Raw genomic sequence first — 13884 nt, 5'->3', positions numbered from 1 at the left:
TGCCCGCTGTTGTGACTTTGAACAGGCTAGCTAGCCGTCACCACCGTATCTGGACCCTTTCTAATGCAGGACAAACACAGCACAGAGTCTGTGGAAGCTGCCAGTGACTCAGCAGGTGTTAAAATGCGATGAACAAAAACTAACACCTTCTGGGAATCAGTTGCAAAGTTAGCAAGCTGGGCTAACATGCTTTTGATTTCCGAGTGGGACACAAACGCACAATGGGTCCTCCTAGACTTGAATGTTGTAAAGGGACATTCAAGAGACAATTTCCGATCCAACGAGCTGAATTCGAGCCAAATGGGGGGGGAAATGGCTGCATTTCTACACATGTAAGTGATGTAAACAATGCGTGTTTGTGTGTGTATACGCGAGTGCCACCGGTGGGCTGTTGTGTGCCTCTTTACAGACAGCTTTCCTCTGTGGGCAGGTGGTGTTGAAGCCCATCCAGATGGGCTCTAAATCATACCGGTTTTCTTGCCAACTCCCAACATAAATATCCCAGAAGGAACACAGAAGTTACCTTGGGGTCCGCCATCTTTCAATCCCGTCTATGCTTCGCCGGCCTCTCAAATAACTTCATCTCTGACAGCCGTTCGCTCTGTTACATTCTCTCTGTCCCCCTTTTTCCTTCTTTTATCTTCAACTAGCTTGCTCTCTTTCCTTTGCTGTCTGTTTCTCAGTTGTTTTTTTAATCTTTCTTTTTTTTCCACCTCTGCACCTGTCTGATTCACTCTGTCTGTCTGAGCCCGTTTCCTTCTGTCTCTCTTCCTCTTGCTTACTCTTTATCCTCTGATACTTGAATGTTGTCTTCCCCCCCTTTCTGGACCTTTACCCCACTTTCTCGTCTTCACCCCTCGGGTGTTTGGTTAACCTGTCGCTTTGGCAACTCGCTCAGCCGTGTCCCACAGCCATCTGTCAGCATCTGTTTAATCTCACATCAGCACGCATCATTCTCACCTTCTCTCACCTGTCTTACTTCCTGTCTGCCTCTCCCGTCTGCTTGTCTTTCACCTGTGACCTGTGGGAGCCTCTATAGGGTGTGTTGTTTCCAGGTCTGTCCTTATCACTGAAGCCCACCTGGCCTAGGTTTCTAGAGTTCTGCCTCAGTTGCCACATATTGTGACACAATAACACACATTCGCACGTGTGTATACACACACACACAAACAGCTGCTGCACCAACACCTGCATTAGCTTCATGGAAGAGAAACATGGAGGTAAACTCAGCAGGATGTGGAACGTTTTAATGTATACGACAGAGTGTGTTCTGTTATTTATTTTTGTGTCTTTTGAATAAGTTTGCATGAGAATCTATATGTGCACAGTGTGTGTAAGAAATAGACAGAATGTGTGTGTGTGTGCGTGTGTGCGTGTGTGTGTGTGTGTGTGTGTGTGCATCCACTTATCTGTATGGGTGTGCGCATGTTGGTGTGAGGGTGTTTTTCAATCACAGATAGCTGGAAGTTATCACTCACTAATCCTCTAATGAACCGGCACAGTTTAGATAAAACTGCCTCCATCAAACTCCTCAATGGAAGAGGAAGCACAAGACCCGGGCCTCCTGTCATCCTTCCCTTCATTCCTTCCATACCTCCATCCCCTCCCACCTAACAGCATCCCTTCTTCAATCCCTGCATGCTTGATCTCTCCTTCCCTCCTCCCCAACCGCCGAACTCTTCCACATATTCCTTGATCCCTCCTTCCCTACCAAGCCATTTCTCTTTCTTCCCCCTCGACCACTCCTCCTCTTATTCTTTACGTCCTCATCCCTCCCATTCATTCTTCATTACTTCTTCCATTCTATCTGAATTCTCTCCTTTTTATTTACTGTGCCTGGTTTCTCCATTTTCACCTTTATTCATTCCTCTTTTGCTCCCAGTTGTTCTGTTTCTTTCTTTCTCTTTTCATGTCCTATTTCCACATTCCTCCCGCTATGCCTCAATCTCTCCTTCCCATGTTACCCTCGTTCCCTACCTGATGATTTCCTGTCTTACCTGATCCCTTATTCCCTACTACCTGATTCCTCCTGTTTTCCCTCCATCTCTCCTTCCCCTCTTCTCCATCACCCTATTCCCTTCTTTCACCCTTGATTCCTCCTTTCGGCTATTCCCTACCAACATATTCCTTCTTTCTTCCTTGATCCTTCGTTCCTTGATCCCGACATACCACGCTCAATCCCCCTATTAACTCTCTATAATGACAACCACATCCCCCTGTCTCCCTGATACATGCAGCCCTTGCTTTCCTTCCTTTCTGCCACCATCCATCACTTGCTTCATTCCCCCCCCCAACTCTATAGAGACATGTTGTACTGGTGTGGAGTTACTGGAGACATTTGTTTCACCAGAGGCGAAAAAACACAAGCCAAACAAAAGCCAAACACAAGCCAAACATTAGAACATGGACTCAAATGCCATATTCAGCAGCTCAAACAGGCCCACAGTCCTTTTGGTAATACATACTCTGCTGTTTTTTCTCTGCTCAATTAATCTGGCTCAGTCAAGACCGCGCTGAACTGTCATCACAACACTAATAAAGAAAAAGCTTTGAGCTGTTTGCATTAAGTGGCTTGCTTGTCTCAAACTGTCAGTTTGCCTGCGGCTCTGGCTCGGCGCAAGTTTTGTCCCTCTCCATCCATTCGTTCATCCACTGTGGATGGGGCACAAATCCCCTCATCGTCTCAAAGAAAACACTAAAGGCAGCATGGCCTTGTAAGGCCTCATTAGGCTTAATAACCTTTAGTGAGCACAGAGCAGACACTGTACGCATGTGTGTGTGCGTGTGCGTGCGTGTGTGTGAATCTCATAAAGGCAGGTATACATTAGTGTGGGACGTGTGCATGTGCGGTCTTTGTGTATCTGAGTACACAGATGTGTGTGAGTGAGTGGGCGTGCAGTGTGTGTGTGTGTGTGTGTGTGTGTGTGTGTGTGTGTGTGTGTCCTTTGAGAGCAGGGCTAGCTCAGAGCCACAATGCGTCTTATTCAGCAGGGTCCCGGGATTAAAATGTAATTTCATTCAAAGTTGCAAATTGGGTTTTTTTTTCACTGTGCTAATCTTCATTTTACTAAGCAGAATGAGGTATGTCATTAAAAAAAAGAAGTGACTTCATTAAAGAATGCGGGATGGATAGATTGCACACGGGGAAGTAGTTCCCCCCTCCAGAACCATAAAGGTTATTCTGAATCATAAACAGTGAAAACCTCATGAATAATACACTACAGAAGTATATCTGAGTGTGTATTGCAGCCATTATGTTTTACGGATAATGACAGTGACATCAATGTTTTGCAGTTTGGGCATTCAACTAACGCCGTGATGCAGAGGGAATAAGCTAAATTACAAATTACTTCAGATAAAATGAAAAACATTATGAAAAAAAACAAAACAATAGCATAGTAACAAGTGCAAAGAGCTGGAGCAACAGGATTCAAGCACATATGCCTTTGTACTTGTAATAGAAATATATATACTGTATATATGAAGGAAGACTGGTTAAAAAACAAGGCAGGTAGAAACTAGACTGTGTGAAATTTGAATAAAATGTTCCTCTATATTGTAGGGAATATTAGAGCCTTTAATACAGAAATAATGGAGGTAAGTGAACCACAAAGAGGAAAGAAAAATATGAATGGCAGTCAGTATGAGACTCTGTGAAAGATACTCCTGTATATTGCTCTTCATGGAGGAATTTCAGGGTGTATTTCAATAGTATTAAGTGTAGCTGGGGGTGAGGTGAGCGGCAGGAACATAGCTTCCACTGTGAAGAATGACAAATAATGAATTCACACCATACCACCCCCCTCTCACCTAATCACATTCAGGAATCAGCAAAAACCATTTCCTTCAGCTCTCCCTACTAATGCATTTCCGGAATAGACATCATGATCCACAAAATAATTTCTGTGATATTATCAGCAAATCTAGAATTGTTTGGTGAGGCCGCGCTTTTTAAAAAGGGCTGGCCGCATTAAAAATGGACTGCGATTGCATATGGAGATATTCGTTTTAATTAAATCCGTCGGCAATTGCGCAACCAACTTATTTCATTCTGTGATGACTGTGCTGCTATTACCGACACACCCCGCCATACTTGTAGAATACCAATTTTAAAACTCTTTTTTTTTTTTTTAAGATTAATTAAGGTTACCTTTGGATTCCTTTACTTAAACATCAAATGTCCTCATTTTCATTTCTTACCCTAATTCAATCCAAAGACCGCTGATGAACAAATCACCTGCCCAAATGCCCATAATGGCCCTGATGGGAATTAGAAGCCCATTTCCTTTTTCTTTCCCCTCCTCCCTCTGTCCCTTCTTCCTGTCTCCTCTCCTCCCCCCAGTCTTTGCCTGCCATAGATGGACGGGAGAGATTTACAGTTAGGGGTCACACAGTGGTTCTAATTAGCTTAAGTAGGTTGGAAGGAATAAGCACTTCCTTTCTGAGACGCATCTCCAAGTCCCACAGCTCGGTCTGACTAAGCAGAGAGAGGAGGACGCAGACGGACAACCGACCCCCGCCGTCTGTCTGCCTTTCTGTCCCTCTCTTCGACTGCGTCCTGTCGAGTCTGTCTGTCTACGCCGCTGTTAGAAATTCTTCCAGTTCTGAAATACAGGGATTTTTTTTTTTTTTTTTTACAAGAACTTTTGTGATAATTTATGGGAGAAATTTTCCCCTCAAGTACATAATGATGACAGCCCTTCACTGGGGGTTTGTGGGTGTGCTGAGAGGTAGTCTGGAAAATATCTATCATCACCACCTCCAAGAAATGTCACACATGCTGTATGATGCCCCCCCATTTCCATCAAGACTGTGCCAAGTGCATGTCTTTGTTTTTGTCTTCAGAGGAAATATGGCAAAAAATATTAGATGACAGTAAAGAAAAAATGATAGCGTGCCACCAACTCTAATTCTTGAAAGACTATGTTTGCTTTCTCGTGCACATGTTCGTTGACCTTGACGAAGTCTATTTAGCCCGTGATGGAAACACACTGCACCGGTCGCCCCCTTCTTTTTTTTTTTTTTTTTTTGTGCTATTTTTAAAAAGTTGTGTAAAATGTACTTGACAGGTGGAAGGAAGCATGGCAAGTGTGCTGTATATGCGCGAGTGCCTCCCTCAGTCTCTCTCTGATGTCCAAACATGGGCTCAATTCCCAATACCCTGCAGAAAAATCTCCACCATTTCAAAAACTCAGGGGGAGGTGGGGTGAGGATTTTCCTTCCAAAAACAAACAAACAAACAAACAAACGGACGAACAAAAACAAAAATCCTCCTCTTTTTTGAATCAATCTGGGACGAATGTTTTTGGCAGCGCCGTGTGTTTTGTGCCTGTCTTTCTCCAGTCCTCCTTCTCCTTCCTTTCTCAGGAACACTCCTCCCACCTGATACTAAAATGTAAATAGCATTTTTAATTAGAATCATATCTTCTGTTTGTGTTTTTTACTATCAGCAGAGAAACCGCTGCACTCTCTCCGGTTTGCACAGGGTAACAATTTGCCTCCCTGTTGACCTAACCCACTCGTCACTGCCCTCTCTGTGTGTGTTTAAATACCTGTCCCACCTCCTACCTGCCTCCTTTTATTTCCCTGCTCACATTGCTCCCCTCTCTATGGAGCTGCACCCTGGAGTGTTATATAAAGAGAACACACTCTTTCACTGTGCCCACATACTGAAATTCATTCTCTTTTAGGGTTGCAACTTCTCACTATTTTATTATCCATAAAGCAGTTGAGTGTTTTTCTGTGGTTAAATCAATCTTCGACTATGTAAAATGCCAGATGATTGTGAAAAATGCCCTTTTTACGATTTCCCAGAGTTGAAGGAAATGTCTTCAAATTGCATGATTCCTCTAAGCACACTCCAAAGCAACACCATGGTGCCAAGGAGATTCAATTTACAGTAATAAAAAACGGAGAAAAGTAGCAAATCCTCAGATCCGAGAAGCTGAAATCAAGTGAATTTTTGCACAAATAATTGTTTCAGCACTGCAGTCTTTCCCCGAGCAACAATTACAGACCATTACAGAGTAGAAGGTGGATTAGTCATTTCCTTAACATGCAAGAGTCTTCTTTGTATTTTTATCTTTGTGATGTTTTTGTTTCAAAATGGTTATGATTTTTCTCTATCTTCCTGTTCACACTCTGTAACTGTTGACCATGGATTTTCTGTTGTTTCCACTTCCTGACCCGAGTCAATCATTGGGCTGTTCGCTATTACTATTCAAAGCTCCCCTGTTCTTCTTCTCCTGCTTACAAACCAACAGATGTTGCTGCTGCCAGATACCCAGAACACATCACCTTGTCTGACACTGTGTGTGTGTGTGTGTGTGTGTGTGTGTGTGTGTGTGTGTGTGGGGGGGGGGGGGGTTGAAAATGGATTCAATATAAGGCTGAGCCACTTTTTTGTGGAGCACAAAACCCAGCAGCTAACCAGAACAGGCATTCATTTATGTGAAAAAGCTGCTTGAAAAAATTATTGCTAAAAATACTGAAAAGCGAAGAGAGGGAAAAACACAGAGAAAGAGAGTGATGGTTGTTTCTCTTTTGCCCAGTGACTGCTTGGCACAGTTATGCAGAAATGAAAGGCCTCCCACAGCTCAAAAAAAAAAAAAAAACCCTCTCTCCTCCTTCCAGGCCCACCCCTTCTTCTCTTTCTCCCCTCATCTCTCTCTCTCTCTCTCTTTCTGCTCTCCCCTGCTTATCTCCTTGCATTGCCGACACATTCGTCAAGTGGTGTGACTTCTCAGTCATGCAAGCTTTATTGAAATCGAATAAGCAATCCATTGTTGACAAAGAAACACGACAGGACAAAGATTTCAGACTTAAACTATAGATCTTTTCCACCACTCCTCCCTCTTTCTCCCCTCAGTCTGCCTCTTAGTTTAGCCTCTGTGTGTGTGTGTGTGTGTGTGTGTGTGTGTGTGTGTTGTGTGTGTGTGTGTGTGTCTGTGTGTCTGTGTGTCTGTGTGTCTGTGTGTCTGTGTGTCTGTGTCTGTGTGTCTGTGTCTGTCTTTCTCTTAGCTGAACCTGTGTAAAAGTTGAGTGTCCTCTTTATATATGCACGTGCCTTTCTGTGTGTGTGTGTGTGTGTGTGTGTGTGTGTGTGTGTGACAGAGGGATGCAGTTGGCTGCTCAGTTGGATAGAGGCGGATATGACTGGAGCTGGATTGACTGACTGGCAAGCAGCTCGATTGCTGCTGGGAATACTAACATGACACACACTCACACACACGTTTATTGCCCATCTACAAATTTCTACACATATACACACACACACACACACATACCCCACACACATAAACACACATACGGTGATCACACACAAATATAGCACAAGCTGCGGGCACCACACCTCTCCACAGCATCCATCTATCAGGATCTCAACTGTTTGAATGATTCACTCTGAAAGGTGCCAAAACACAGCCGTCTTGAATCATGCACACACACACACACACACACACACACACACACACACACACACACCACACACACACACACACACACACACACACACAAACACACACGGACTCTATTAACACACTCATACACAAGAAGAGAGCTTAAATTTTTTTTTTAAGAAAGCATTTCACTTTAAACTCTGCTGCTGGAGGGCTGGATGGTTCAGTCCAACACCAAGGCAGAGCTACCAGATATTAAACATGCATGTGAAGGGCCTGCAGGTTCACCAGCAAAGCTCAGCCGAGATCAGTCTCAACATCACAGTTTTGCTGGAAGAAGACATTTAGTGCTGCAATTTAAGAATCTCAGACACTCAATTGATCTTTTAATCTACATTATATTTTTTACAATTTCTGTTCCTGATATTTTTGTTCTAATCATTCTTGACATTGCAATTAGGAATAATTGCTCTGCTGAATCATCCCTGTCAGTTTTTTTTTCTTTTTCTGACACTATTCCTTTGCCTGTAACCAGCTTTAATATGTGGCTGGTGAGAAGAGTTGTGCATCAGCTCAGACACCACCAGCTCAAATTCCTTGCCACAGGGTAATGGGTCATTTTCTGAGCTGCCAACTCTGAGATAAAGGTCCAAATGAAAATATGTTTGTCCACTAGCTTGCTGCTTATTGAAGTGCAAGGTACAGAAAGAGTTAACATAATGAAATATTAATAACCTTTGTGTTTTTTGTTCTTTTTTTGTTCTTTTTAAGATGACTGCTACAGGTGCATAAGAAAACCGCAGAAACACACACTCTATCCATCTATACCTTGGTCACAAGGGGTTCTGTGTCCTCCAGGATGGAGATGAAGGGGAGCTCCAGAAAAGAGGAGAGGAACTCCACCTGGATCAGCTCCTCCCTGGAGCGGGGGAAGGCGAGCACGGCGGACACCCCCCTGACCACCAGGTCCTGGCAGGCGCTACGGGACAACGACTCCGGGTCCCCTCCTGCGGGCGATCGAGCCACCATCTCCAGGCTCAGGTTGTAGGGCAGCAGGGGAGGTGTTTGGGAGGTAGTCGTGTCTACCCCTCCGCTCTGGTGCCGGAGGCTAGCCAGGGCGCGGTTGAGCGCGTTTTGTATCCGTACCGGCTGGCGGGTCGGCAAGAGCGCACCGAGGCGCACGGTGTGTCCTATCCGGGCGAGGATGTGGCAAGGCTGGGGGTGAGGGAAGCAGGACTCCGGGGAGGAGGTGACGGTTAACAGGAGAAGCAGCAGGAGCGGTCTGACAGTGAGGAAGAGGAGATGAGGTCTCCCGGGGGCGAGGCAGTAGGTCCAGAGTCCAGAGAGAGACACCATGCTGCAGCTCTGACACACAACAGAGGAGGACTGGGCTCTGCTCGGCGGGAGATGGCATAGCTCCCTCTTTCTCCCGGCTCCACCGCTTTTCCTCGGACTTGATGGCTCTTTTTCTTTCCCCCCTCTTTTTTTTTTTTCTTTGTTGATGCGCGCTGTCGACGGTGATTTGTCGGCGTCTTGACGTTTCGCCTCTCACCTCTTCAAAGTTTTTATGTCAACAGTGAAAGACGCGCTGGTGGAGGAGAGGAGAGATGAGCGCTCACAGCTTAGAGCGGTCGCCCCGCTTCTGTCAGTCTCTGCTGGAGGACGGCACACCAGCTGTGAAGTGTGTGTGTGTGTGTGTGTGTGTGTGTGTGTGTGTGTGTGTCTTGGTGTGCGTGTGTGTGTGTCTCCGTGTGTGTGTGTGTGTGTGTGTGTGTGTGTGTGTGTGTGTGTGTGAGTGTGGTGTGTCCATGCGCCTGCCCGCCAATAAACTAACCTCTCACGGAGCCTGCCTCTTGTTGAATTTTAATGAAAATTCGTCGGGTAACATTTCCTTCCGCTTCTCCGGGTCCCACAGAGAATTTGCACTTAATGTTTTCATTCAGGACGGAAACTACAAGCAATCGAAGATGTTTGCTTGTAATTATTTTATGATTCTTATTTTAAGACCAATCCAATACAGAGATTAGTCTGCTCCTCACTTGCCTCTGTATTTTCCCTTTTATACTTTCACCCTGGGGCAGAAATTTCTCTGCTGAAAAATACACTCACACATTTAAAACATAAGAAGAATGAAACTGTTCCAAGTTTCATAAAGATTGACTTTAAGAATAAAAGATCAACTTTATGCTTCGTTGCTGTTATAAATGGTGGTCATTAGATGTGTGAGGTAATAAGCCACTTTTAAAGCACCTTTCCTCCACCGTGTCCCTGCCAGGTTGGCCCAACACAAAGCTAATAGCTTGCTGAAATCTCAGTTTTTACCTCAGAGATTTATCCCCACTTCCTGCCCGCCGTCCAAGTGGAACATTATCCGTTGTGTAACCACATCTTTTCAGCACCACGGACAGCGCCAATGCCATAAAAGAGATCTACTGTGCATGCTAATTTGGCTTCATGCAAGGGACAGCACTCAGTCCTCCCTTCATTCATTCTGCTCTCACTTCTCTCCCTCCCTTGATCTAATTTGCCATCGTTAGAGCAGAACATTCATTACATCTCTATGTCCACCAAGTGAAGTCTGGTCAGTGGTGTGTGTGTGTGTGTGTGTGTGTGTGTGTGTGGTTCTTTTAGGGGGGGGTCCCCGCACCTTTTTCTTTTTTTTTCCTTTTCTGATAATTGCCTGTTTGCCAGACACCCCCTGATACTCCAAATATCTATCTCCTTCTGTTATGTCCTCTGCCTCTGCTTTCCTCTGTCGCTCTCTGCAGATTTGGCATGGGAGGTGAAGCTGCAGGGGCCATTTCACTGTGAGACCTGACACGAAAACGGTTTCTCCGGCAAAAACTCGAAGATATAGGTATCACTGCCTCTCTCTCTGTCTCTCCCACACGCACACATTTTCCGGGGTATCAACAAGTCATTTCACAGCCTGCTGGGTGACCTATAGTGTGATGCCGGTGCGGTTTACTGACAAATCTAAGACACTTGGGCAAAAAGTGTTTTCTTACCTTTCTTCCTTGTCCTCATGCTCCACTTGCTCGGTTTAGAAGAAAAGATGAAAACCAACACTGTGGGCTTTGTTCCGCTGCAACAAAAAAAAACCGCATAAAACCCAGCAAGCATTAAACTTGCATGGCTCCTCACACGCTCTCCCTCAGGAACCTGTTGAAGCCGGGCAGGACTGAGTTCAAACTTAGTGTTTCTAAATGTAGTTCTGTCTGCTTATGTTGTGAAGTGAGATGATTATTGGGGCAAGTTTATCACAAGGTGACTCACACAAACATTTGTATCTCAGTGCACCAGAATATTCTGTGACCAAGCTGACACATTTTATGAAGACCCGAAAGATCCTGGCAGATTTTTATAGACACAAATAATATAGATATAATATTATAGGGAATCAGGCACACGTTTATTTTGTTTGGTCTTTTTCACTCAATAGATGCAGTGGCAATAAAAGTAAATGAACCCTGGAATTATCTGGTTTTCTGCATCAATTGGTCATAAAATGAGATCTTATCTTCATCTAAGTCACAAGTATCGACAAACACAATGTGCTTATGCTAATGATACACAAACGCACCCATTAAACATTCACAGTGCTTCTGGAAAAAGTAAGTGAACTCTTTGGATTTGATACCCAGTCGAACCGCCTTTGGCACCAATAACCTCAAACAAGCTGCACAATGTTCTGGAGAAATTTTGGACCATTCTTGCTACAGAGCTGCTTCAGCTCAGACACATTCTTACGTTGTGTGGTGTGAACGGCTCTCTTCGACTCTGGGTAAAGGTCTGGTTTCTGATTGGGCCACTCCAAAAGGTGGATTTTCTTTCTTTGAAGTCATTCTGTAGCAGATTTACTTTGATGTCTAGGGTCATTGTCCTGCTGCATCACCCAACTTCTGAGCTTGAGCACGTGGACGGCCACCCGGACATCATCCTGCAAGATATGTCGATGAACTTTATAATTCATTTTCCCCTTGATGAAGTCGACCTGTCCAGAGGCAGAGGCAGAGCCACAAATCATGATGATCCCTCCACCATACTGCACCTTTGGGATGATGTTTTCATGTGAGTATGCAGTTCCCTTTTCACACCATAGATAGTGCTGCATGTTCAATTCAACCTTAATATCATAAGTCTACAAAAAATTTCCCAGTAGCATTGTGGAGGGTCTTTTTTTTATTTTGGAAAGCAGTGGCTTTCACTGTGGCGTCAATGGCAGGACACCACGCCTTTATTTGTTGCTCTGCGCTTCATTTTTTTTTTTTAGCTCATTGAGCATATTGCATTGTGCCATTGGAATCATCTCTGCTGGGCGCCCACTTCTAGGGAGAGTAGCCACAGAGCTAAATCATCCGCATTTATACACAGTCTGTCTTGCTGTGGACTGATGAATATCTAAACACTTTGTAACCCCTTTGATCATGAGATAGCTTCTTTTTTTTTTTTTTCTGCGCTGCATGTTTCACATCAGCAGATGCCTCTTGTGAACAGCAAACTCCAAAATATTTCAGTTTTTTTTATTCATCAAAGTGTCTCTAACCCTCACCTCCAATCTGCTTTCATTGATTGGACTAAAGGTCTGCCAGCTCCTGACTACAGTCAGCTTTTGTTGATGTTGTTAGGCGAGGGGCTCCTGTACTTTTTCCTACCCAAACTGTCCCTGTTTGAATGATGTATTCAGTATGAACAGGAGCAATGAGCACGTGTGTTATCGGTTAAAAGAGATTGTGTTTGTTCATAATTGTAAATTTGATGAAATTCTGACCATATTCTAAATGTATATATAAATGTATATATAGATATAGATAATTTGAAAGTGTTCACTTCCTTTTTCTCAGCTCTGTGATGTTCTTAAGGAGGGCGTCTAGAATTTACATACCACTCGAAAAAATATTAATAAAATCACTTGAAAAAAAGCACACATAGAAAGGCTTACAGTATAAACAGTCCAAATCAAATCCACCATGAGAGTGAAAAGAATTAACTGTGAAATAAATTATGCACTGTGAAGTATAGACACTACTGTAGAGGTTGTTAAGCGGCAGTATGGCGAAGTTAAACACTGGGTGCGCTGAGAGTAGATATTTTTTCCAGCTGAGCAACAGCACACTCAAATGTAATTTTATTTTTGGACAAGGTGACTGTTTCCACTTGTTGCTCTATTGCGTGTTCAAGAATAGAATGATAATACAATTACATTTCAGCAGCACAATACAATCCAGGAGGAGGAGAGTAATTAAGAGTCTCAAGTGTAATGGCAAACCCCCATTGCCCACCCATCACGGCACAGGGAGAGTGAAAGCTGGGACTTGTCCTTAGTTTGTCCCTAAAGGTTGTATACAGGTGTCCCACATGCACACTTGATCTGTATTACTGTTTCCCATTAACAGCTTCTCTCCCATGGGTGTATTTGTTTTGATTATGTACATTGTAAGGGATTAATATGGAGAATAGGATTAAGCAGGCATCAGAAACCCAATTAAAGTAGCCCTTCATCTTTGCTAGCAGGGGTTGTATCTCGCTTTCACTCTGTGAGATCCCTCCTCCTGTTCCCTCAGCACCTCCTGCCCCCCTGTTTGTCCCGCGCCTCCTTCTACCTGCCCTCCGACTTTGCATCTTAAACGTGCGCACACATCCTCTCCTCAGCCGTTTCCCCTTCTTTCCTTTATCTGCCCAGCTCCACCTATTTCCTCCCGCCTTCACCTTCATCCGCTTTTCCCTCTGATCTTTGCGTCCCACTCCCTCACTCTCCCTTTCATATTTCGTGTCTCGCCGAGGAAGACGGCAAATTTGCTATTTGCCCCCAAACACACAACCCGCGCCATTAAACCACATCAATGATTCATCCCTGAACCGAAACTGCAATTACACTAGTAAAAGACTGCTGGAGAACATAGTGGTTCAGCTGAGGGGTGAGCCAACAACAACTGCCAATTTGAGTAAGGGTGAGTGCTCTTCTGCGAGGAAGAATAGTCTGTGTCTGTGTGCATCTCATTGTGTGTGTGTGTGTGTGTGTGTGTGTGTGTGTGTATAAATGTAATCCTAAGTAATCTGCCGGTACAGACCCAGGTAGCACAGAGGCTGTTGAAATGCCAGGGAGCTGTGAGTTAGTATTCCTGGCACAGCACTAAAGGCACTAATATCACCTCTTAGCACAATGCTCACTAACAAGGAGCAAGACAGAGAGAGGGACAGAGAGGAAGAAAGGAAAGAAAAGGGGGGGAGAAAAAAGAAGAAAGACGAATAATCAAGTGTAGAAAACCTGGAAAGGGGTTGTAGGGCGCATGAGAAGGTTAAACAAGTGTGGAGAGGTGGGAATGTTGAGGGAAGATTCGGTGTTGGCATGGACTGTGTCATGAGTTGAAACAAATTAACGACATGAGTTTGCTCCTCTCATTTCCTCTCCCCCTCCGCTCCCCCCTGATGCACAAAGACACTGGCCCATGGAGAGAGACTTATCTGGAAGCAACAGCAGCACCCT

At 44.4% G+C, this 13884-nt stretch overlaps 1 protein-coding gene across 1 annotated transcript in view; it reads right to left on the bottom strand.

Annotated features, from left to right (window-relative positions):
• The window catches only part of LOC130180541 (glutamate receptor ionotropic, NMDA 3B-like), a 66705-nt gene extending 57435 nt beyond the window's left edge, over positions 1 to 9270 (bottom strand). The window contains exon 1 of the mRNA XM_056394113.1: positions 8226 to 9270. Within this exon, the coding sequence (XP_056250088.1) occupies positions 8226 to 8753 (528 nt within the window). The 5' untranslated portion in view covers positions 8754 to 9270. The remainder of the gene's footprint in view (positions 1 to 8225) is intronic.
• Between the last annotated feature and the right edge of the window lie 4614 nt (positions 9271 to 13884).

Source organism: Seriola aureovittata, chromosome 13 (assembly GCF_021018895.1).
Source record: "Seriola aureovittata isolate HTS-2021-v1 ecotype China chromosome 13, ASM2101889v1, whole genome shotgun sequence".
In the NCBI taxonomy this organism is placed as follows: Eukaryota; Metazoa; Chordata; class Actinopteri; order Carangiformes; family Carangidae; genus Seriola; species Seriola aureovittata.
Note: the sequence above shows the minus strand (reverse complement) of the source record. Positions and strands in the feature narration are given on the sequence as shown.